The sequence below is a fragment of the Beta vulgaris genome, chromosome 4 (genome assembly GCF_026745355.1).
Source record: "Beta vulgaris subsp. vulgaris cultivar EL10 chromosome 4, EL10.2, whole genome shotgun sequence".
Taxonomy (NCBI): Eukaryota; Viridiplantae; Streptophyta; class Magnoliopsida; order Caryophyllales; family Amaranthaceae; genus Beta; species Beta vulgaris.
Window position 1 is genome coordinate 23,758,579 of NC_079205.1, and position 26,006 is coordinate 23,784,584.

The 26,006-nt window shown below is 38.6% G+C and overlaps 1 protein-coding gene across 4 annotated transcripts; it reads left to right on the forward strand.

Moving 5' to 3' along the window:
- On the forward strand, nucleotides 1–24,091 carry LOC104907595 (hypothetical protein). 4 transcript variants are annotated; one of them, XM_048642960.2, is made up of 10 exons: nucleotides 1–19; nucleotides 214–346; nucleotides 433–532; nucleotides 1,990–2,170; nucleotides 9,382–9,454; nucleotides 9,541–9,720; nucleotides 10,786–10,883; nucleotides 11,051–11,139; nucleotides 11,233–11,406; nucleotides 23,746–24,091. In XM_048642960.2, exons 2-10 carry the CDS (start codon nucleotides 304–306, stop codon nucleotides 23,924–23,926), a joined length of 1,119 nt encoding a protein of 372 aa, XP_048498917.1. In that variant the 5' UTR covers nucleotides 1–19; nucleotides 214–303; the 3' UTR covers nucleotides 23,927–24,091. The 4 variants fall into 4 exon arrangements, with proteins under 4 accessions (XP_048498917.1, XP_048498919.1, XP_048498920.1 ...); XM_048642962.2 differs by lacking the exon at nucleotides 1,990–2,170 and adding an exon at nucleotides 7,498–7,576; XM_048642963.2 differs by lacking the exon at nucleotides 11,233–11,406.
- Nucleotides 24,092–26,006: the final 1,915 nt, after the last annotated feature.

Below are 26,006 nucleotides of genomic sequence, written 5' to 3' on the forward strand. Positions count from 1 at the left end.
ACTAATGCATTCTACAACTAAGGGTATGTTCTCTTCGGCATAAAACAACTGAATTGAACTGAACTGAACTGTTTTGAACTGAACTGAAATGAATAGTGATATGTGAGAGTAAAAATGTATTATCCAGATCTGAATTGTAATGAACCGAAGTGAATTGAGCTGAATTGAATTGAACTGAACTGAAAAGAAAATAAGCTGGAGAGAACCGACCCAAAAATGTTGCAGCACAAACAGGTGAATAATAGCAGCAAGCAATAACAAAGTGTGGCCGTGACATAGAGACAAGATCTATTACTAATTACTATGTCAAGCGTCGTTCCCAAAGTTGCCGTCATTGGCTGTGGAAGTTAGTCTTTCCTTTTATAATCTCCAAAATCTTGAATTTCTTTTGCTCGAAATTGTAATTACCAATTTTCTTTTTTGGATCATTAGTTTCAGGTGCAGTATGTGCGTCAACTTTAGCTAAAAATGGAGTGGCGGTTACTGCTTTTGATCTAGGTAGAGGTCCTGGTGGCCGCATGTCTCAGAGAAGGTTAACTTTTAGTTTCTTAATACTCTCAACATATTTTCTATTTTCTTAATACTTGCAACATTTCTCTTTTTCGTATATTCTTTCATATTATAATTTAATTTAAGCAGATGGGACCATCTTTCATGTGCCATTTACAGATATTGCAAGTTTACGAAAGGAGAAAAGTACTTTCTTTTTTAATAGTATATTATATGATAGAAGTATATTGATAGAGAAGAATTCTGAAGATTTGATGTTGAATTTTCATGATTTTAGTTGAAAGAAACAAAAATTCAAATCTTGCAGAGTCTGCTGTTGCATTTTTAGACTGCAAGTTGTGTCGATTTAATTGATTTTGTTAATCTATGATTACCTAAGGGTTTAGGAATGGTACGGACTACAGAATTTCAAACTTGAGAAACTTTTGACTTTTTTTTGGAATTTTAAAATGATGGTTTCACATTAATAGTGGGCAGATGATGTTTGTGTGTTTGGAAAGATCTTTGTCGAGAACTGATTGAATATTAAGATATTTTTAAGTTCACACTACAAAATGCAATGACTATGGATTGTCTTTGTTTAATGACCTGCCTCTTATGAAATGTGTAGACATGTAAATATAGTGTCTGGAAACCCTCAAAACGGAAAGCAAACACAAAATTATCCATCTGATTTTCCAAATTAGAGGATGGAGATTTGGAGGGAGCGTGATCATATAATGCTATAATGTCATAAACCAAAGTCTACTGAACTTTGACTGTGTTTTGATACTATTTCATAAGAAAAAACATATTGATGTCAGCCTCCTGTCAGATTTGTCTCAAAACGTACTAATTAAAAATCTAATCTTCATCATTTTTACTGGTGTAAAATTCGGTATATAGGGTAATTAGTAAATTGAAACAAGGTCTGTCTAAAAAGTACTGGTAAGGTTGGGCCTGATTTTAACAAAAACAAGTAATTATTTCTTTTGATAAGATGAAGAGAATATAGCCTAAGAAACAGATTTAAGTTCAAAGGTTTGGTCTTTTGGATGGCATTTCTTGTGCTGAATCTTCAATGATATGTTGTTAAAAGTAAATAATATGAAAATCGGATTGGGTTACACATGAAGTAAGAGGGTAGTTTGGACCACTTACAAGCTTAAAGGAGGCTCCAAAAACAGTTGACAATGGAATGAGTAGATCCTTAGGTTTATGAAGGGGTTGTTATCTCTCTTCTGTCCTAATGCAGGACAAGTCAGTTCTGCAGAATACAGTGAGGTTAAGTACTTTCTAAAGTAGATAGGGTGTTTCATTAGCTTTTTGGATTTCGTTGTTTATAGATAGGAAAAGCTGCATTGTGATATGTATAATACATTCTGTGCGTTGGTGCGACCTCTTTAATTTGTTTTCTTATGAGATGTGCTATTAGATGTAGCCGTAAGTTCCGTTGTTGTTTTTGGTTATTCCTGCCAACCCGTTTTTGTAATATAATAGGGAAACTACTAAAGAGGGGATAGAGTTGTTCTTTGACCATGGTGCTCCTTATTTCACTGTTACAAACACTGGTGTTTTGGATGTTATTCGTGAATGGGAGTCAAGAGGTCTGGTTGCAGAGTGGAAAGAGAAATTTGGAACATTTGATTGCATCTCTAAGAGCTTTATTGATTCTGGGGAGGTCAGTGTCTTTATACTTTGATGTGTTCTAAAGTTTACAGCATCATTTTTACACTAGAAGCACCTCCATTTAACGAGTGCAGTAGTTTGAATAAAAGCTACTCTGTTTCCTAAAAGAGTTGGGTTGTTTTGATCATTGCAAACATATTCTTCTTTAGACCAATGATTCTACTATCTCGCTTTTGCTTATATTTGAGATAATCTGATGATGCAACTCCCAGATCTTCTCCCCTTTCCCTCTCCTTCTCCCCTTTATATTTGCTTATAGACGTGCATACATACATAGGTGAACATCTTTGAGAAGGTGGAGATGAGTTCTAATTTCAAGAGTTTGATGAGATCGTGGGGACATTCATGCAACCCCTGGGATACTAGGTGCACTAGGGGTAATTTCTGGTGGATTCTTACGATAATTACTAGTTGTTGTTACAGATATATAAGGACAAGATCGTGTTGATCTCAAATTCTGTCTTTCTGTGGAGTCAGCTCAACTATCACCGTGTTCTGTGGTTGTAACCTGCTGACCTGTGTTGAGGAGGAATATGAGGTCATAGGGTGGGTTGGAAAGGTTGGGCAGTCTATACTCTATAGTGATTAATAGCAAGCTTGAGCATTGCAGGTTGGTGTTTACCCACATTTCATAATTGCTGACTAATTAGAAAACTGAGCATTGATTGTATTGGATTGTTCATATGTAGCAGGACTATATATGGCAAAGGTTCTGAAAATGTTATTAGTTTAGCTATTACATTTACAATAAAAATTGCATCATAAGGTCTTGGAGGCTGTGCAGAGTAAAATTTCCATAACCCATAAGTTCAATTTTTTTTTTTTTTTTGACGAAATTGACGTAAGATAGATTAAGCTATGGGCATAGCCCTAAATGAAGATACATGACTGCTATTTGTGTCATTAGAGTTTTATATATCTGGCCCCAAACAGCTGTCATCCATAATAAGTTTTAGTACAAACCGAATCAGGTTAACATACATTCAAGCTTAATATGACTACGTGCCTTTCTCCTTTTTTGCACGACGGTTCCTCCAACCTGCTCTAGGAGAGTCCTGCAACGTTTAATGGTTCTTTTTAGTTGCTGTTTACTCTCCTCTATGGATTGGATGTCTATAACCGCCTGTCTACAATAAGATGCAATAATGATATTTATCAGTGTTACCTAATTCGCTATCTAATTCGCCTTTTTAATTCGCTAATTCGCCCAAAATGAGCCAAAAATGAACCAAAACGACCATAATTTGTTTTTCTCATTTCGCAATTCGCTGGGGAATTAGGTAACACTAATATTTGTCCATCCTTCCTCTCGTGCCCATTGAAGAATGAATAGGATAGCTCGGATTTCGGCTTCTTTTGAGCTATTGCAAAAACTTTTTACTCTAAATCCTTTCAACCACCATCCGTTGTCCGATCTACACAACCCTCCAATACATGTTACAAGAGAAACAAGCGTGTACGAAGCTTCTACATTGATTTTTAAACAATCCATAGGGAGGGGGTTGCCATTTGGGGGTGTTTTGGTTTTTTTATTGTGAGGGTGGAAGGGCTAGGTTAGGTAAAATACCATTCTTGAGCAAACCATGTCGAGTTTTCTATAAAACTATCCAAATTTTCGTTCTTTTTTTTTTTTTTAAAACCCAATTGTTTCTTCTTTTCCAAATTTCCCATATTGTAAATGAAAACATGACATTCAAGAGATTTTTCCATGGCGGGGTTCTCTTATAGCAAGATTTTTCTCTAACCATTTTTGTAAGGCCTGGGTGTTTGTCCAATTTGGTCTATTTATACTCTCCGAGATGCTACTAGCTCTCGGGCTATCTCTAAGAATGTGAAGCATATTCTCTTTTGGGTGGAAGCAGATGCGACATTCGAGGGACTCAAAATAATGTCTTTTGAAAAGATTTTCGTTTGTTGGGTTTCTTTTCCACCAAGTTCGCCAGATAAAGAATTTTATTTTTGGGTGACGTGGAACATTCCAAATGATGTTCTAGTCGTGTTCACTTGTTTATGAAGGGTTGTTAATGAGATTGAGACGCTTGTGTTGAATGTGAGAGATTGCTTCTTTATTATTGAACTTTTCGGAATTGGTCCACAAGAAAACTAGGAGATATCCATTTCATCATTTAATGGTATGGTTTCAATGAGATTTGAAATTCTTGCGAAAGATTTTGAGGGAGTGCATCTAGGTTGATAGAATTTTTAGCGGACATGGACACAAGGTATTTGCACTCCTCTCTTTCTTTTAGAGGCCCAATCATGTACTCTCTCGGGGGGTGGGACCAAACCGTCGGTTAAACCAAAAGTTTATCGACTCCACCGAGTTCTAAATACGGCTATCTTTGTAAGTTTACCAGCCCTTTCTTATATTTCTTCAATTTCCTAATCATCCCAGATTTCCCTTGCACTCCGTTTTTAGGTATTCAATTTTATTTCTTTTCCCGCGGATAAGAGTAGAGGTTTGAAAAACATTTGTGTTTCTGTCCCTAGCCAGTAACCAATTCGACCTAGCTCTAAGGGTCCAGAAGTTTTCCTCTTGGTCTAGGATTCTTTCTAGTCCAGCTTTGGGGTGCTCCGCTAACTCTAGAAGGTAAGCTTTCCTAGGGTCATGGTCTATAGCCCATTGAATGCCTGTATTTCTTGCTAACAAATTGTTTTTCTTTTTGGACAGATTAGCGAGATTTTTTTTTGCCCAAGTGGTCGATAAATCCGACATTTTAGAAATTTTAACATGGAAGCCATAGTGGCCACTGTCCCAAATTTGGTTTATAAAGAGGCCAAACCCGGCTCAAGGAGCCACATTGTTTCAAAATCTAAAGACTTTCGGGGTTTTCTTTCTGTTTTGGATAAGTGGCTTTGTGTTTAACAGGACCGGGTTGTGATCAGAACTCATTCTTTGGAGGTGGTGAAGGGTCAGGGAATGTAGTTACCCAAAGGCTATTGACCCAAGCTCTATCTGATCTTTCGAAGATTCGGTTTCTTTTTCTTTTGTTGAACCAAGTGAATCTCGAACCTTTGAAGCCAAGGTCGATTAAGTTACATCTATCCATCGCTTCGACATAAGCCATCATTCTACAATATTTTGGTTCTCTACCTCCCCATTTTTCACTTGGAGAAGTGATTACGTTAAATGCACCAATGCAAATCCAAGGCAAATCAATTGACTGGGATATAGATTCTATGATATTCCACTATTCCAATATACTTTTATGCACACTGCTAGCATTAATTGCAGTTAAAACAAAGCTTATATTTGAGGAAGTTACCTGAATAATGCTCTGGAGAGCGCGGATTCCTTTCTTATGGTAGTGAAAGAGATCACTCCCGAGTTTCACAAGAATCAAGATGAGAATTCCTTTCGTGAGACCAAGAGGTTTAATCATTTCAGCAACATTGAAAGGCAAGTTTTCACAGATTTTCAGCGTGTTGTCCTTAGATATTCGGGTTTCGGAGATAATCGCAACGTTTCGGCGGAAGGCTGGCCGAGGAATTCCCCTTGCATTCCATGCAAGGATTTTCATATTCTTCTTAATTTCGGGTAATTTTTCTAGCCTCGAGTGGAGCTCTGTTTGTTTTTGATCCAACAAACCCTCCATTCTTGGGATTTTAGACAGAAAAATTCTGATATGTTCGCTCTTATTTTTGTTACACGGAGTCGGCTTGAGCTTTTTGCTCTCTTCCCTAATTTCATGCTCACAAGAAACTGTCTTTGTGCTTCTGTTGTAGTTATTATTTCCCGCCCACTTGGAGTAATATTGAGGAGTTCTCTAAGCTGCGGAATACTGGGAACTAGATAGGTGAAGCTTTGGAGTTCCCATGGCACAGTTAAGATGGATATTTGGGTTTCGGAGATAATCACTAGATTTCGGCGGAAGGCAGACCGAGCAATTCCCCTTGCATTTGCAAGGATTTTTATATTCTTCTTAATTTTGGGTAATTTTTCTAGTTTCGAGTGGAGCTCTGTTTGTTGATGATCCATCAAACCCCTCCATTCTTGGGATTTTAGATAGAAAAAATTGTGATATGTTCGCTCTTATTTTTGTTATACTGAGTCAGCCTGAGCTTTTGGCTCTCTTCTCCCATTTCATGTTCACAAGAAACTGTCTATGTTGTAGTTGCCATTTTGAGAGAATTGGTAGCACTTCCTGCTATTATTTCCAGCCAACTTAGAGTAATATTGAGGAGTTCTCTTAGCCGCGGAATCTCGGGGACTGGATAGACGAAGCTTTGGAGTTCCCATGGCACAACTAAGATGCTCTGAATTTTTTGAAGCTTTTCTATGTTCCATGTCAGCAGTGCATGGAGCACCGGGCACATGTCTTCCAAGTCCGACAACATCGGAATGTGAGCTGGACCTAGAGTCCCCATTTACGACGGCATCATCATCATCATATTCAGGAAAGGGTTGGAAACTTGCTTCGGGAGGAGCAAAGCCTCCCTGATCGTACTTTTGGAGATCATTGCCCAACCTACACTTAAATTCAAAGGGTTGGAGTATTCTGTCATGTTGATCCAATTATCTAGGAGGGTAGGAGTTGGAGGGGTTATTGAGAGCAATGATGATCGCTTTAAGGGTATAAGGAGAGGATTTGATGGTAAAGGAAGTGGAGGGAGGATAAAAGTCCGTGTAGCTTCCGGATGTTGGAGGAAGCGGCTCAATTATGCAATCCTTCCCCTATTGTGGACCATCAAGGCAAAGGAATTTGTCCACTCCATGGCTTGAAATCGTTTTTTCGAGGTGTTTGGTTTTTGGTTGCAAGAGAAGGGTTTGTTTTGGGTAGGGGGAGAAAACGACTGAAATGGTTTGGTAGGGTTTGAAGGGAAGGTTTGATGGTAAGGATTGGTCCTGAGTGAGTAAGAAACTTTTCATTCCAAAAAGAACATTATAGTCGTTTTTATTTCCTAACTGGATTGACATACTTTTTTTATTTTCCCAAACTTGGCCTGATTTAACCAATTTGGGAGGGTCTCTTTTTGCTCTGTCATTTACCGGTATCCATTCACCATCCTCCACCTCTGCACTTGACTGGTTTTTCTGCTGGAGCTTCGAGCTCGCATTAGAGGGGTTCCTGGGATCTTTTGTGTGGTTGCATTTTTGCTCTTCACGGCCCAACCCTTCACAGGATTTACAAAACATTGGTCTATTCATGTAAGCGATTTTTTGTTTCACTTGACCTAGCCATAAGAATTCTTTAGGTTTTTCATTAAGGCACTGAATTTTTGCAAAGCACATTTTTCTTCTTTTATAGCTTGGACATCTGCTTTAATGAACGATCCCAGATTGTTCCTTATTTCTTTCAGAAATTTTTGATTTTTCAGGAAAGGAAATCCAAATCGGGAATTCTCGCGTTTTCGCCATCGATGGTTTGAAGCCAAGGGCCCATCTCTGTATATGAATGTAGGTGTTTGCCAAAAACTAAGGACCCTTCATCAAATTTTTTGACATGTCCTCTGATAGACCAAGTTTAAATATGAAGAAACCTTTTCTTTCGAGGAACGCAGAGATGGGACCTTTTGGCTTCCATATCTTTTTCATTGACTTAATGAAGAATTCCGAATCATAACTTGAATCTCAATTGCGTAGTCATTTTGATAGAAGCCTATACGTCAAGGTGATTTGTTCAAAGCCATTTTCTCAGGATACAAATTTATCGATCTTAAACTTAATGGAAATATTAAAAGAAAGTTGCTTTCCCCTTCACTATATTAGTCGCATATGCGCGCGATGCATGCGCCAACAATCTTATATATCTATATATACGAATGGACATGTTTTTTTGATCTAATGATTTTTATCTGGTAGTGATGTAAATTATTAAGGTTATTTTGTAGATGTTATTATCTTTATAAATTGAAGGTGAGTGATTTTTAACTGTTCAATACCGTCATTGAAAAATTTGGTCGATGATTTAATAATTACTTATCAGCGATTTTAGTATAGTTCTTTAACGATTATAAATGTTAATAAACCATATTGTTTGAACTTTTTAAATACCACAAACTTTTTTATTTATTGAAGATTCTAATTAATTTCGTAAATTGACTGTGTCAATCTATTTTGTCAAGTTATTAATGGTGATTGAATATTCCATTTTTGACTTACTCATATGGCAAGTTGCATTGATTCTCATTTTTTATGTTTTTATAAAAAGAAAACATTAATTTAAATTATTAGAGGATATTCTAGTCATTTTAAAGAGGGACACCACACATCCTCCCTTGACTTATGTAATAGAGATATGCAATTTGCATGACAGTGTAATGCTCAAAAAGTTAATTATTGAGTTCAAGCCCCATATAACTGGTGTCATAGTATAAACAAATAGATAGAGGGAGAGTGAGGGACTTCAGCAATTCATTTTTGTTCCAAATGTGACTACTACTGCACTTGGAAATGTACACTTAAAGATAGACGAATTTCCATGATTAGTTTCTTGCAAAACCTAGCTCCAAGAAAATGTCTTCCTTGCCAAACGAGACTCTTACATGATTTGACCAACTTTACATGTACTCTAAGCCTGCTTCAGGAAGCTTTATTGGTGCTAAGCAGCCCTTAAGCTGTCAGATTCCAGTGCCTTGGGACCTTAAACATCTGCCATAACTGCGGTACTGGGCATCTGATTCAGCTCTTGCATGGTTAAACCTTGGTTTCTAACATGTTTATATTGTTATAAGGAAAAAGAAGTAGTAATTGAATTATCAAACATGACAACTATATCTTCCTAGAGTAGGAAATCACTGTAAAATATATGGTTACTGAATAATGAGTTTTTAAAAATGGTGCCATGATTATAAAGTCAAAAGTTGCAAATATTGTAATGCTTGACACAGTTCAAGCATCCAATTTGCTAAAGCTAGGGGAAGTTCTATCGAGCCACTGCCTACTTCAAATGTTTACTTATGATGAAAGGGAAGCATGTGAATGGATTGGGACATAGAGATCAAGAGAATTAGGGACCTGCAGGGGTGAGAGTTTCTTTTCCTTATTAGAAGAAAAAGAGCCTTGAGAGTAGTATGCTAGTCTCACGTATAGTGTGTCCATAATTTACCGGGCCTGGCAGAAACTTTATTTTGTCTTTTGTTAACCATGTGAACTTCTTTTTTTAGGGGAGGTAACTATGTGAACTTCAAAGCTCTTTTTTCCTTTATACTGCTGAATTAATCCAGTTACTGATCTATTTTTGTCCTGAACAAATAATTCAGGAATTATCGAGCAGGAAGTATGTAGGCATACCAGGCATGAATTCTATATGCAGAGCATTATGCGACGAACCCGGTAATTATGCTATTGGTGTTATTGGAATGAGTATTGACCTAGAATTGTTTTTTTCCCCAGTTCTTAAAGCTAACTTCTTTCTACAGGAATAGAAAGCAAATTTGGTACTGGTGTTGCGAAGATGGAATGGGCTGTGGATCAGAACTCATGGTCCTTGATCAGTTTGGATGGAAAGTTTCTTGGTGATTTCAGTGGTCTGGTAGCAACAGACAAAATTCTTGCTTCTCCTGGGTTCACCTATGTAACAGGACATCCTCCACCTCTTGGTATATTGGTTTTTTCCTATTAGTTTGGTTGACCTATCTTTAGAGTATTATATCAGTGGAACGTGTGTTTACATATGGTTTTGTATGCTGAACTTACACCATTAGTGTTCCTCTTCGTAGTTTTTTCAGTTTTGTGTTGAATTGAGCATTACATTGTGGTAATTTACTATTGATCTCCATCTGATGGTGAGAACTGAGAAGCCATATTCTCGGCTAACTTCCTTTTGGACTTGACGAGAAACTTAACCTTTTTGTCGGCTATGTCATTGGGACAGATGTAACTCTAACTTTAAGAGCATTAGCCTTTTTGCACCTACATGGAATAATTCATGGAAAATGATCATAATGTGTGCAATTCATGTATCCCTTTGGTTTTGTCTTTTATCTTTTTCTCTTTTATAGTGCTAGTTTATAGGGCTCAATTAGACGGTTAAGTAATATCTTGTGTGTCGTCAATTCATCATGCTTGAATAACAGGATGTATTGTCTTCTAAATTATGATCCGTCTTTGTTTTACATATGTAAACTTTTTAAGGAAAATGGTTCTATTCAAGTAAAAGAGCCACTTTATTTTGGGTATTTTTATCGTGGCAGTTTTCTTGCTTTAGTCGACGGATTTAAAAATATATATCCGTGTTGTCTACTTGTCAAGTCATCATGCTTTAAGGACAATGGATTCCATTAATGGATAGAGATTTCACTACCAGAGCCGACATGATTGCTTTGCTTTTAAGGAAAAGGATTTTGTTATTAGATAGAGATGTCGCTGCCAAATCCAACACAATGAAGTTGCTTAGATCTGAATGACATTGTGATAAAAATCAATACAAATATGCATGCACCATGTACTGAATCACATATATGATAATAATGGTTACAGATAGCATTCATGCTTGAAGTTAGAGGTCTAACTAGTAACTGCAGAAAAAAAATTATTTCTAGCCACTCCATGATACGCTAAGTTGGAGTGTAGGTGGCATTGTTGTCATTTCCTCATTAATGCAAATTCTGCTGCTGGTTTTAACTAGTGTCATAGCTGTGGGTTTCATGTTATTGTCTGTGCAGATATGAATTTGGCACCACAAATGGCATCAAGATTAGAAGAAGTACCTTTCAGATCTTATTTTGTTCTCATGCTGGCTTTCCATGAGCCTTTACGCTCTGTGAGATATCTGATTACCTGAACTTGTCATTTAGAAGTTCTGTTTTCTTTTAAAAAATTTTCCTTAACATCCCGTATTTCTTCTTATGATTTTTCATAATATTGGTTAGTGGTATTTTAGTGACTGAAAAGTTGTCTTTATATCTTATTTTCAATTTTTATCTCCAGATACCAGTGAAAGGGTTGTCTTTCATAAACTCTGCAATTTTGAGCTGTGCCTTTTGTGACAGCAGTAAGCCAGGTCGCGCTTCAGCTAGGTTTGTGTTTGTATTGGAAAGTTATGTGTATAATGTGTCATACTTCTCTCTATAAGCTTCCCTGATACAGTGTTTTGGTTCCTTGATAAAAAGTGAATGTTGGGTCTTGCATTCCACTGAGGAATATGCTAAGAAAGTTATAGCTGATGCTGGACGTACTAAGGCTTCTGATATAACATTAGCAAGAGTCTCTGAAGATCTTCTGCAGGAATTTCAAAGGACTGGACTTTGCACTTCCCAGCCTTATTTCATGAAAGCTCATCGGTGGTGAGTCTTTAAATGGATCCCTTTTATGAAGATATAATCTACCTCTTTTTTGTAGTTGCAACATAGGGGAGAAATACACTTATGTAGGATACCCAGGTAATAGGGGACTAGAGGAGAGAGGGGTACCCATGTGATGAGGAGAGAGACGGAGAACCCGTATGCCAAATGGTATCTTGCAACTATTTAGAACATCTGAAGTAGGAAAGTGTTAAAACTAAAAATATAAATAATAGACGAAGTAATGATTTATGGACATTCTGTTAGATCCTGTACTTTGAGATGTGGACTCAGCCTCACCCCTGGAGGAAATGTCTCACTATGACAATAGAAGTCACGGTATACCTAGGTTGCACATAGACGGGTACGGGTATGGGTGCGGATTTGGGTACGGGGACAGAAAACGGCAAGATTTTGAAACAAGGCTGGGAAGTGCAACCTTCAGACCAACCTTCAAACTGTCTGAATTGTGCTTTGTACAGCCTTACCTGAGTGGATTACTTGATTGATCAGGATTTCTAACAGACATCAAAGAAAACCAACTAATCTACTGAAATTAAATTTAAACTTGCTAAATCTAGGAAAAAGCCTGTATCTTGGAATGATATAAATTGAATTATGGGCTATAATATATCCATAGAGGGAGGATAGTAAAGAAGCTCATAGCAATATGTCAAATTCTCAAATGAGACAGTCTCAGCATGAGACAGTTTCATTTTTTATCTTATAGTTGTCACTTTTTGCTTATGCTACTTTTCAGGTGACTCATTAAGCTTATATAGTAAGGTGTGGCCGTTTCTTTGTAGACTAACTAGTATAACCTATGAAGCACGGGTACTTCCCCGGAGTGCCGTTTCCCGTACCGGGGACGGATACAGGACGGGTACGGGACGGATACGCCGGAAAAACGTCCCCGTGACGACTCTTGATTGGTGGGACGTCGGATTCAGTAGGGGACGGTTAGGGTGGTTGATGGGGACGTTTTGGAGACGGATCTTGAAGCTTTAAGACGTACCCATTCTGCCATGGCCGGATTTCTTGAAGATTTTGGCCGGAAAGTCGTGGTTTGTCAAGAATCAGTAGCCGTGCGTTGAGTTTGAAGGAGAAGGGAGGAGAGAGAGGAGTGAGGAGAGAGGTCAGAGGAGAGGGGGAAAATATCACGTGATATCATTATAAAAAAAAAGTTGTTTGGCTGCCAGCTATATTTCACCTTTTCTTTTCTTTTTTTACCGGTTCTTTTTTTCTCTTTGAATAAATAATGAATTGCCCCTTTTTTTCTCCTTTGGCACGTGGTATAGTGAATCCCCTTTTTTTTTACCGGTTCTTCTTTTCAAATTTTTTAGTTTATGGCTTTATGCCAGCTTTTATTATAAACTACAACAAAAAGATAAATGTTAAAAAAAAGTGGAGTAATATTTTTCTAGATATACTTTGACAGTTTGACTCATTCAAAATAAACTATTTTTTCCAGATTTATTTTTTTTTTTTTTGCCGAATCCATGCCGTACTCGTTTTTTGAAAACTTGATTTTGTCGTTTTCCGTCCCCGTACCCGTACCCGTATCCGTTCCCGTATCCGTTTCCATGCTACCTAGAGTATAACTACCATCTCACTAAAAGCAGCTTGGTGTGAATGATGTGAAGAAACTGAGAATAAGAAATGATTCATTACCAAGAGAAGAAATCGAGAGAGAATTGTAATAGAGAGAAGAAAAAAGAAAAATATTATTGATTGTAAAACAGAACTTAAAGAATAGAGAAGCGTCTCTATATATACAAGAGTTAGTTACTAATCTAACTAACTAACTAGCTTACTAGGATAATAGGATAATAAATAATCTTATAATCCCCCCTCAAGCTAGACTTGTGAGACAAGGTCAAGCTTGGAACAAAGAGAATGATGTTGTGTAGAAGACAGAGATTTCGTGAAACTAATCTGCACTTTTCACATGAACTATATTGATGAAGCCAACTTCTACTTGCTCTTTGACTTATTGCATCTCTCTCTTGAGATGTTTAGTCTTGTCCTGAAACATAGGATTCTAAGCCAAATGTTCAGCAGATGCATTTTTACAATACATTTTGATAGGAAGAAAGGTGGAGTGTGGACAATGGTGCAACGTCGTGAAGGCATAGGGTGGGCTAAGTCAAGCCAGGGCACGTTGAGTGTGGTCCTGGAAATATCCTAAGAGGATGGCCTATGATGGGGGCTAACCGAGTTGCAATGTCTAAGGCATGGCTCATGTGCGTTGGGAGCATGAGGCCTTGCCTTAGAGTGCTGGGCTGCATGTGCTCAGTATTCATTAAATAGTGAAGTGCGTGGGAAATAAAGGGCGCGTGCATGCCACGCGCCGACGCGATGGTTATTACTTGCGGTTACTGCTGACTGTGCGCAAGGGTCGCGTATTTAGGCGCGCTGCTTAGGGCTTTGTTACTGCATGCTGCTGCCACGTGGCTGGCAGTTACGAGGGCAGTTTGCTCAGGGGCTTGTTTCTGTCATCATTGCCTATAAATATACACCCTTGGGGGGTGTCCAAGGGGTTAGACGATTTGTACGAACACCCTGTGAAATAAAAGGGTTGTGTTTAATTATATGCTTTGTGTGAATATTATCGTTACGATTTATCATACGAATATATTGTTAGGTTGGTAGATAGTGATCTAGCGCCGTTACGGCAAAAACAAAAATTTACGCTGTGACAATTGATACCAAAATTATTATCTGATACCAAATTGTCACAGCGTAAATTATCGTTTTTGCCGTGAGGGTGCTAGATCACGATCTAACCAGCCTAACACTATATTCGTATAATAAATCGTAACGATAATATTCACAGAAAGCATATAATTAAACACAACACATTTATTTCATAGGATGTTTGTACAATTCGTCTAACCCCTTGGACAGCCCCCAAGGGTGTATATTTATAGGCCATGATGACACATACAAGCCCCTATGTCTGAGCAAACTGCCCTCGTAATTGCGAGCCATGTGGCAGCCAGCAGCATGCAGTAACAAGCGCGCCTAAATATGCGACCCTTGCACCCAGTCAGCAGTAACCGCAAGTAATAACCGTCGTGTCGCTTCGCTCCTGATACATTATCATGGACACGGGCGCGTGGCATGCACACGCCCTTTATTTCCCAAACACTTCACTATTTAAGGAATACTAAGCGCGTGCAGCCCACGCACACGTGCACAACACATGACCAAGCTTCCAGAAGCCCGATGCCATGCGCCCAACACTCTAAGGCAAGGCCTCATGCTCCCAGCGCACATGAGCCACACCTTAGACCTTGCAACTCAGTCAACCCCCATCATAAGCCATCCTCTTAGGATATTTCCAGGACCACACTCAACGTGCCGTGGCTTAACTTAACCCACGCTATGCCTTCACGAAGTTGCGTCGTCGTCCACACTCCACCTTGACTCATCCTAGGTAGATCTAGGTGTGTCGTCGACCAAGGCCACACCATGCCCGCCCAAGGGCACATAGGAGTCTTACAAACCACCCCCACTTGAAGTGCTTGGCGCCCTCGTCAAGTACTCCTCAACCTTGTCCTCGAACTGGCAGAGTGTAATGTCTCTCTCCCACGAAACCTCTGACTCGCGACAATCTTTCCATCTGACAAGTACTCAATCCTTCGATTCTTCTTACTTTGTCTCAACACCCGACGATCCAGAATCATTTCAACTTCCTTAGGGAACTGCTTCCGGATTGTCGGTGGGTTCCGCTTAGATGTTGGATGTAGGCCCTCCACATCCTCATGATATGGTTTTTGGTGACTCACATGAAACGTCGGATGGACTTTCAATCTCTCTGGCAGTTTCAGCTTGTATGCCACTGCACCAACTCTTTGCATCACCTCAAAGGGACCATCGTATCTCGGAATCAAGGATCTCTAAGCAGTCTTGGTGCTTATCTTTTTCCAGATTTGGGGTGTAAGCTTCAACAACACTTTGTCCCCAACACTAAATTTTTGTCCGCATACTTCTTCATGCGGTGGGCTGCCTTCTCAAGGCTATCCCTTGTCTCTTCCATCAACTCTTGATGGTTGTTAGCAAAGCGATGTGCGGCTGGACAAACCCACATCCTTGCTCTGCTTTCTTATCTCATGTGGGGTTAAGAGGCTGCTACCCCATTGCCAACTCAAAAGGACTCAACCCCGTAGATGAACTCTTATGCAAATTATAACAAAACTGAGCAGTGTCTAAGAGTTCTAACCAGTTTTTCAGCGAATCCGGCACATAATGCCGCAAGTACTCTTCCAACAAGGCATTAATACGCTCCGACCATCCGTTTGAGGATGATTCGCAGTTGAGAGAGAGCCCATCATGTTGAACAACGCCACCCAAAACCTTGCGGTGAATCTGGTGTCTCGATCGTTAACGATGTCACTTGGAAGTCCGAAGTACTTCACCACATAGCCTAGGAAAAGCTTCGCTGCCTCCTTGATCGGACATGCATTAGGAGCTGGAATAAACACCTAGGTAGCACGGAAACGGATACGGGGACGGATACGAGTACAGGTACGGGGACGGAAAACGGCAAAATCAAATTTTCAAAAAACGGGTACGACATGGATTCGGCAATAAATAAAATAAAAATTAAATCTGGAAAAAAATAGTTTATTTTTAATGAGTCAAACTGTCAAAGTATATCGAGAAAAATATTACTCTACTGTTTTTAACATTTATCTTTTTGTTGTAGTTTATAATAAAAGCTGGCATAAAGCCATAAACTAAAAAATTTGAAAAGAAGAAGTGAAGAACCGGTCAAAAAAAAAGGGGGGATTCACTATACCACGTGCCAAAGGAGAAAAAAAGGGCAATTCATTATCTATTCAAAAAGAAAAAAAGAATCGGTCAAAAAAAAAAAAAAAAAAGAAAAGGTGAAATATAGTTGGCAGCCAACAAGTTTTTTTTATAATGATATCGCGTGATATTTTTCCTCTCTCCTCTCTCCTCTCTCTCTTCCCTTCTCCTTCAAACTAACGCACGGCTACTGGTTCTTGACAAACCACGACTTTCCGGCCAAAAGCTTCAAGAAATCCGGCCATGGCAGAATGGGTACGTCTTAAAGCTTCAAGATCCGTCTCCAAAACGTCCCAATCAACCACCCTAGCAGTCCCCAACTGAATCCGACGTCCCCACCACTCGAGAGTCGTCACGGGGACGTTTTTCCAGCGTATCCGTCCCGTATCCGTCCCCGGTACGGGAAACGGCACTCCGGGGAAGTACCCGTGCTTCATAGATAAACACAACATACTTCGAGAATCGATCTACCATAACCATGATTGATCGCTGTCCATTCACTTCGGGGAACCCAGATATGAAATCCATAGAAACCGACACCCATGGTTTCTCCGCAACAGATATAGGCTGCAAAAGACCCGCCTCCTTGCCATGTTAACGGGAGGTTCATCAGTGCCCCCAATACCCAAATATGATTCGATACGATCAAGACGAGCCTTTGAATTTCGTCCAGACATAGTTTCGGTTCTTCGAGATTCTGTTCTCCGACTATTCTCTTGTTGCAGATGATTAATACGTCGGAAAAACGCTAGTCTGGTGGGACTGGGTTGTGCCATCCTTGATTTTGAGGAATTTTGTCCGAGAAATGGATAGAATACCCCGTATGATTAGGATGAAGAAATTTCAACGCACCTTCAAGTGTATCAATGGCACTGTAGACAACTTTATCGTAAAACCGTCTTTTCTTCTTTCTATTTCTTCGAATTTCATAGTTTCGGTTCTTCGAGATTCTGTTCTCCGACTATTCTCTTGTTGCAAATGATTAATACGTCGGAAAAACGCTAGTCTGGCGGGACTGGGTTGTGCCATCCTTGATTTTGAGGAATTTCGTCCGAGAAATGGATAGAATACCCCGTATGATTAGGATGAAGAAATTTCAACGCACCTTCAAGTGTATCAATGGCAAATGGCACTGTAGACAACTTTATCGTAAAACCGTCTTCTCTTCTTTCTATTTCTTCGAATTTCACGCAAGTATAGGGCAGTAGGCTTCAAAACTTTCTTGAACTTCGATTTTTTTCGCGGGGCATGGATAATCACGAACCTGGCTCTGATGCCAAATTGTCAGACCGTGAATTTTCGTTTTTGGCGTGAGGGCGCTAGATCACGATCTAACGAGCCTAACAGTATATTCGTATGATGAATCGTAACAATAATATTCATAGAAAGCATATAATTAAAGATAGCACTTTTATTTCATAGGATGTTTGTACAATTCGTCTAACCCCTTGGACATCCCCCAAGGGTGTATATTTATAGGCAATGACGATAGAGACAAGCCCCTCTCTCTGAGCAAACTGCCCTCGTAACTGCCAGAGTGTGGTGTCTCTCTCCCACGAAACCTGTGACTCGGGACAATCTTTCCATCTGACCAAGTACTCAATCCTTTGGTACTTCTTACTTTGTCCCAACACCCGACGATCCAGAATCATTTCAACTTCCTTAGTGAACTGCTTCCGGATTGTCGGTGGGTTCCGCTTAGATGTTGGATGCAGGCCCTCCTCATCCTCATGATATGGTTTCTGGTAACTCACATGAAATGTCGGATGGACTTTCAATATCTCCGGCAGCTTCAGCTTGTATGTCACTGCACCAACTCTTTGCATCACCTCAAAGGGACCATCGTATCTCGGAACCAAGGATCTCTAAGCAGTCTTGGTGTTTATCTTTTTCCAGATTTGGGGTGTAAGCTTCAACAACACTTTATCCCAACACTAAATTCCAAAGGCCTCCTACTTTTGTCCGCATACTTCTTCATGCGGTGGGCTGCCTTCTCAAGGCTATCCCTTGCCTCTTCCATCAACTCTTGATGGCTGTTAGCAAAGGATGTGCGGCTGGACATTTATTATCTCATGTGGGGTTAGAGGCTGCCACCCCATTGCCAACTCAAAAGGACTCAACCCCGTAGATGAACTCTTATGTAAGTTGTAACAAAACTGAGCAGTGTCTAAGAGTTCTATCCAGTTTTTCTGCAAAAAGCCGGCACATAATGCCGCAAGTACTCTTCCAACAAGGCATTAATACGCTCCGTCTGACCATCCGTTTGAGGATGATTCGCAGTTGAGAATTTCAGTTGGGAGCCCATCATGTTAAACAGCGCCACCCAAAACCTTGCGATGAATCTGGTGTCTCGATTGCTAACGATGTCACTTAGAAGTCCGAAGTACTTCACCACATAGCCTAGGAAAAGCTTCGCTGCCTCCTCGGCAGGACATGCATTAGGAGCTGGAATAAACACAACATACTTCGAGATCGATCTACCATAACCATGATCGATCGTTGTCCATTGACTTCGGGGACCCAGATATGAATTCCATTAAAACCGACACCCATGGTTTCTCCGCAACAGATAGAGGCTGCAAAAGACCCGCCTCCTTGTGTTTCTCAGTTTTATCCAACTGACATACATGGCAGGACTTCACATAAGCCTCAACTTCCCATCGCATCTTTGGCCAGAAATAGCTTCTTTCTAACAACGCTTGCGTCCTTTCCCTTCCGGGATGGCCGGCCCAAACATAATCATGAACCGACCTTAGCAACTCATGCCTCAATTTACCCGAGGGGACGTACAACTTACGCCCCTTTGTCAACAACAACCCATTATCAATCCAGTACTTCGCACCGAACCATCTTCCACTTGACCGCACAACCAAACATACTTTGGATCATTCTTGCTTTCCTCACGCACACGCTTGGTAAAGTCTGACTCAACTGCCGAAATAGCCGCAAACACCTCTTGCGTTTTACGACTTAGAGCATCCGGCACCATGTTATGTTTACTAGGCTTGTGCTGCCAAGTGAAATCGTATTCCTCAAGAAATTCCATCCAACGGGCTTGTTTTGGTGACAAGTTCTTCTGAGATTGGAAGAACGTATTGGCAACATTATCGGTGAGCACTATAAACTTCGTACCGAGCAAGTAATGCCGCCAAATCCTCAGGCGATGCACAAACGCAAGCATCTCTTAATTTTTTTTACTGAATCAGCTTATTTTGCTCTTAATTATTCATAAATCCTCAGGCAATGCACAACCAAAGAAGCAATGTACAGTTAGCAAATCTTCTGCTAAAGCTGAACACAGAAGTATGTCAGTTACAGCCACTAAGTTAGTTTGGATACATGGCTTGAGGTCTCTATTCCTCTTCCTATCAAAATGTATTGTAATAATTCTGGATCGTCAGGTGTTGGGACAAATTAAGAAGAATTAAGAGAAAAAGAAGTTGATTCAGTAGAATAAAAAGAATGAGAATCTGTATGATATTTGTGAGGAATATAGGTAGTAACAAAATCTGCAAGTTTAACAGAAGGAATAACTGTTATGGAAGACTTTTTTTTGGCATATCTTGAACAGCATCAGAAGGTATTATATGACAAGAAGTGTTTGTGTGAGAGTTATTAGGAACAGGCTCAGAAGATATCATAGGAGAAGTGTTTGTGTGAAATTTATTAGAAGAAAGAATAGGAGAAACATAATGGATTTGTGAAAGTGGAATCAATATTTTCGGAAGACAAATGAGTATGAGATTAATGGTTGTTCTATGGGAATAAGAGTATGTGAATGAGAAGAATCAGTAGTCAATGGAGAAGAAGGAATAGTAGCAGATTCAGTGCCAAAATTAACAAGTGACACAGGACAACATTGAGAAGCTGCATAATTTGTAGGATAAGAAAAAACTATTTCATAGAATATAACATCTTTAGAAACAAAACTAGTATATGTATTCAAATCATACAATTTTATAAGCTTTTTGACCATAAGAATATCCCAAGTATATGCATTGTCTAGCTCTTGTATCAAATTTATCCTTGTGAGTCTGCATGTTATATGCATAACACAAACATCCAAATACTCTCAAGTTTGTGTATGAAGGACTTTTGTAAATTATGACTTCACAAGGAGATTTCCAATTCATAATCTTTGTAGGCAACTTGTTAATCAAATGAGTAGCTATAAGCAAGCAATCTCCCCAAAACTTCTTACGTAAATTAGCATTAAACCTTAATGCTCTTGCCATCTCTAACAAGTGTTTATGTTTCCTCCCAACTCTACCATTCTGTTGAGGAACATGAGGAACACTTCTTTGATGTATTATACCTCTATATGCAAACAACCTTAAACATTGTTCTTTGATTATTTCAGTTCCATGGTCAGACCTAATCCCTTTCACGTTTGTTTTGAACTGAGCTAGGATGCTCGAACTCGGGTACGGGAGTCAGACTCTGGTATGGGTCCGAGGGTCGGACACGAAAAATTCTAAACTTAAGGACTCGCGGACTCGTTTGTTAAGTGTCCAAATTTTGAATACGGACTCGGGGACACGACAACCAGTTAAAAAATATTGAATTAATTATTTGTATCTGAAATATATTTTTAGTTTTTTATAATTATTTTTTAGTAATTAATTTATTAAAAAAGCATAAAGTATTAAATAAGTTGTATATCCTACAAATCACATAACAAGGATGTATATGGTGAGGTGAAATAATGAATATATTGTATGATAGCTTGAATCATTAAAGAATAGAGAACAAAGAAAGAGAAAAAAATATTAAAGTATTGAAAGCTTCAACCATTAAAGTATTGAAGTCTTGACAATTCCCAAAGACCAAAATCATGCACTTTTCTCTCTCCTCTCTCTTTTCCCTTCTTATCTCTCTCTTTTCTCTCTCCTCTCTCCTCTCTCCTCTCTCCTCTCTTTCTTTTCTCTCTGCAAAAGCATCATAGCCCCAAAAATTTTCAACCCAAGTTTTTGAAACCCTAAAGTGCCGAGTCCACTTCCTCCCCCAAAGGTCCGACCCGGATTTCGTGTCCGCACCCGTGTTGTGTCGTGTCGACACCGGTGCGGCGGGGGTGTTGGCCGAGTCCGAGCTTCCAGATTGTCAATGAAAGCCAATAAATCAGCTATAGTTTTAACAACTTAAGATATATTATGCAACAGAATGTCCAAACAATCCTATTGTGATCATCTATTATTATGAAAAAGTAATATGCACCATTCAATGCAACAACTCTATATGATCTCCAAAGTTCAACATGAAGTCATTAGAGGAAAAAAGGCCAAGGGCTGCGGTTAAGAAGGGCCCAAGGGCTGTAGTCAAGAGGGGCCAACGGCTGCGTTTTTTGACCGTGACATTTTGGAAGGGATGCGGTTAAAAACCGCAACCTTTAGTGTGTAAAAGGGCTGCTGTTAACCCTTTATCAATTAAGGGTTGTTGTTATTGCTAAAAACCGCAGTCGTTAGTTGATAAAGGGCTGTGGTTTTGTCATTAACCGCAGCCCTTTATCAACTAAGGGTTGCGGTTTTTGCTGCACCCCTTGTGACCCCCCCCCCCGTTTTTTTTTTTTTTCATTTTTATGCCAAATTGACACACAAACAACTATAAATAGATAGAAGTTGAAGTTTTTATACTAATCATGCTCATAATACAAAGTAAACAAAGATACAAAATTATAAACAAAAAGCTATCCTTGCTGGCTGCTGCATTAGCAATAACAAATTTGTCCAAGAATGAAGTCGCTGAAACTGCATAATCTTGCACTGCACCTGGGCATGTAATTGTGTCCATCTATGCAGCCAAGTCTGAGTGAAAGAGATCTCCTTTAAGAGTAGTTCAAAATTAAAGGAGACCAAGCCTTCACTTTTACATATTTACTAGATATATAGGCCGTTGAATCTCCGTAATCAGTGTGAACATTAGCTGCAATTTTGTAATTGTTGTGTGTAGCTCCATTCTTTTCAGCTTTAACACCTTTATACCACTCAGGGTAACCAATGAATTTAAAGCATTGATAAATAGTATGTCCTCCTGCTTTGCAATGATCACAAAATTTCTCCATTTTCTTCTTCCAATCCTTAAATTGATTAAAAAATGAATTTTTGTGGTGAAATGTTGGTTTATACATCCTTTGTGCAACCATAGAACTACTTTATGCATTAATTTCAACATTACTAGCACTCACTTCATCATTTTTTCACTTTGCCGAGCAATTGAAAAGCACGATTTGTACAAGGTAGTAGATCCATATGAAGAATATTTGATATAGGAGTATTAAAACCACTATTCGGACCAAGTAAAAATGCATTAACTTGTCTCCAGCTTCAAGATCTTGTAATTCCTTCAGAAAATTAAATTTACAAGAACTATGGCTCCACAGTTACACTCTGGAAACATCTTTAAGCTTTGCAATTCATCCCACAACTTCTTGATTTTGCCACAATAAGCAATAATAGTCATATTTTCTTGTTTCAAACTATCGATGTTCTTCTTTAATTGATAGATCAATGGTCCATTTGATTGACCGAATCATTGCTATAATTCTCTCCTTAATTCCATTGAATTCTCCCTAAATCCAAAGTCATCAACTAGATCAGATTCAAAGCTCAATATTTACCTCATCACCATGTTAATAAGCTCTTATCCATTTTTGAAATTTTTTATCCTTCTCACCAGGCATAAGTAATGATCCATTGACAAATCCTCCCTTGTTTTTAGCAATTAAAGCATGATAGACATTTCTACTCCATCTCATGAAGTTATTACCATAAAATATTGGAGTAACTAATGATGGAGTATGATTCAGATGTATAAATGAAGAGTGGATCAACATTATCTCCATTATAAACATTACTTACACCATTTTCGCCATACAAAGAAACTAATTGCTATTAAATTTTTAAGAATTTGATTGATTTGCAAGATATATGAAATCGGAAATCAGTTTGATTGAAGAAATCAATCAAAATTCGTAATAATAATCGCAAGAATTTTACTTGCAAAATCAAGCTCAAATGAATTCAAGCTTTAGTAGAACGACCTCAATCTCATGAGAGAGATTTGAGCCTTGATACAATGAAGAAAATAAGAATAAAAAATGATTCATTATCAAGAGAAGAAATCCAGAGAGAATCGTAATAGAGAGAAGAAAAAGAAAAATATTATTGATTATAAAACTCAACTAACACAATATACAAGAGTCTCTATATATACAAGAGTTAGTTACTAATCTAACTAACAAACTAGCTGACTAGGAGAATTAGATAATAAATAATCTTTATGACAACACTCTACTAAACATGATTCTAGGGTTTTTACCAATTTGTGACTCGTTGTATGATTGACTATACTTGAGAGTTATATATTTCACTATTTTCTTTTTCTTGACTTATTCAAATTTCCAAGAATGGAGATTAAGGAGCCAATAAATATGGTTGGCTTTATGTTTTACTTCAAAATGAGCTCAAAAACAATGATTCTTTTGTTTTTTAGTTTCTAAACTATTGTAACTCCTTTAATGATTTTTTGCAGGGGCAGTGCCTTTCCAACAATTAGCATAGCTAGAGAAGATAAGTGCCTCTGGGATGTAAACAAGCGATTGATTGTTTGTGGAGACTTCTGTGTCAGTCCAAACGTGGAAGGTGCTATCAGAAGTGGTTTGGCCGCAGCTTCAAAGTTTATGGAAATGTGTAGTTGCACACCATGCCTGTGATTTAGTTATCTTTAGAAAAGAATTCCTTATTCTATCTTTGATTTGATACTCTTGATTTTAGCCATATTTGATTTCTCAAAAGAAATAGCTACAACGTGTGAAAATGGTGATGATATTATTGCAGTAATACTATCTGTTTCAGTAAAAATAGGGGGTATATGAAATAGCTATCCTTATTCTAAATGTACTTGCAAAAATAATCAAAGTCTTGGGCTCCACTGGGCGGCGGATCATCACGTGTCGAATTGGTGTATTGGGGCTTGTGTCCTTTGGATCAAAACATTTTGGATGGATCGCATTTACAATAATATACACAAACTAACTTTATCACATAAACGTTGACTATACAAGGAAAAAATCGATTATGTCATACGAAAACTGATTATTAGAAAATTCACATTATATAAAAGCTAAATACATCAAACGAAAATTGATTATATTAAATGAAAATGAAAAAAACATATGGTTTTCGGTGCAAATAAATTATTGTGAATCCGATCCATTCAAGTTTTTTGCCTTTTGTTTTATGAACCTAAGATGGATTCAATTCATACCTAAGTGGGCCCACCATTCATATCCAAAACTACCTTTTTTTGGTAACAAAGAAACCAAAATAGATAATTAAGTTGTGTTACAAATCAAAATATCAATGTTCATTCAAAAGCTATGAGGATGGGAAGAGTGTTGTTGGCGATTAAGGGCTTGTTCTCTTCGGCATAAAATAACTGAACTGAATTGAATTGAACTGAACTGAACTGAATTGAACTGAACTAAACTGAACTGAATTGAACTGAAACAAACTGAAATAAATAGTGATACATGAGAGTAAAAGTGTTGTCCAGAGCAGAGCTGAATTGAACTGAATTGATCTGAACTGAACTGAATTGAATTGAACTGAAGTGAACTGAATTGAACTGAACTGAATTGAACTGAACTGAGCTAAACTGGAAATAAGCTAGGGAGAACAGGCCCTAAGTCAAATTACAATAATCAAAATCCGACATCCTAATCTTCTTGGCCATTAAGTCCGCAAGAATGTTGTTACCCCGGTCACAGTGCTCAATGCATAAATGCATCCGAAGCCACCTTCAGCACATTGAGATGACATTAAAATACTTGACACTAATCACATTGTGGTTGAGTAGGTCCACTGGAACACGACGGTCCAAGAAAATCATAGCATGGCTTATGTTTTGATGATCCGCAAAATACAAGGCTTCATGGATACTTAATCATTCCGCTGCAAGAGAGTTATTAGCAAAACATTTCTTTTGGAACCCAAAATGTTACATTCCTACATTAGTTCTAAACGCACCGCCCATACCCACCCAATTGTTGAAATTAGTGAAAGAGGCATCCACATGAATGACGAAATGGTTATTAGGAAGGACGAGTTGGTCCGGGGCCATACACCCCGATGGCTCCAACTGCGCACAGGGGATGAAAGGTTCCCATAGCTAAACAGTGATCTCGGACAAGGAAGCAAGCTTAATACCCCTAAATTAAAACACATCATTGAGGTTTTCCTTAAACCACTCATTGATTCCTAAGTGGAAAGAAGGGATACCTACCAAGGTCCATACCTTTGAAGAATAAAACGATAACGAATTGAATAAGATGGGTCCTCCTCCATGTCCAAACATCGAGGAGAAAGTGGAGAGGGGATTATCCTTCTTTGATATAAGAGATTCATGTGAGGGATTCCATCACGCCAAAGTAACCAGAAGAAGAACTTCAGCTGTGCTTCCATGTTGTCTTTCCAAATCCGCACAAGGTCCTCCTGAGTATCCATATCCTAGGCTTGAGCTTTATAGGCAAGAGAGAGAAAAAACCACGATGGGTAACAAATTGAGGAATGATGAGATCCTTCTAAGAAGAGGGGAGTGGAGGGGGCATGCTAAGAATACAGTCTTGAATTTCTTGAGGAAGGGGCACAAAAAGTTTGGTTAGCTCCCATGAACCCTAATAGACTCGGTCTGACTACAAATTTTCCCTTCGAGACAAGCAAGGGTACTTCTATTATTGAACGGATTGATCCGTTCAGTAATCAACTATCATCCCAGAAACTCAAGGTTTTTCC

Excerpts from the sequence above, each read along its gene's own strand:
- LOC104907595 (XM_048642960.2), top strand. The coding sequence starts at position 304 with ATGTCAAGCGTCGTTCCCAAAGTTGCCGTCATTGGCTGTGGAA. Across the intron at positions 2,171-9,381 it reads GCTTTATTGATTCTGGGGAG|GAATTATCGAGCAGGAAGTA; the intron begins GTCAGTGTCTTT and ends CAAATAATTCAG. Across the intron at positions 11,407-23,745 it reads TTCATGAAAGCTCATCGGTG|GGGCAGTGCCTTTCCAACAA; the intron begins GTGAGTCTTTAA and ends GATTTTTTGCAG.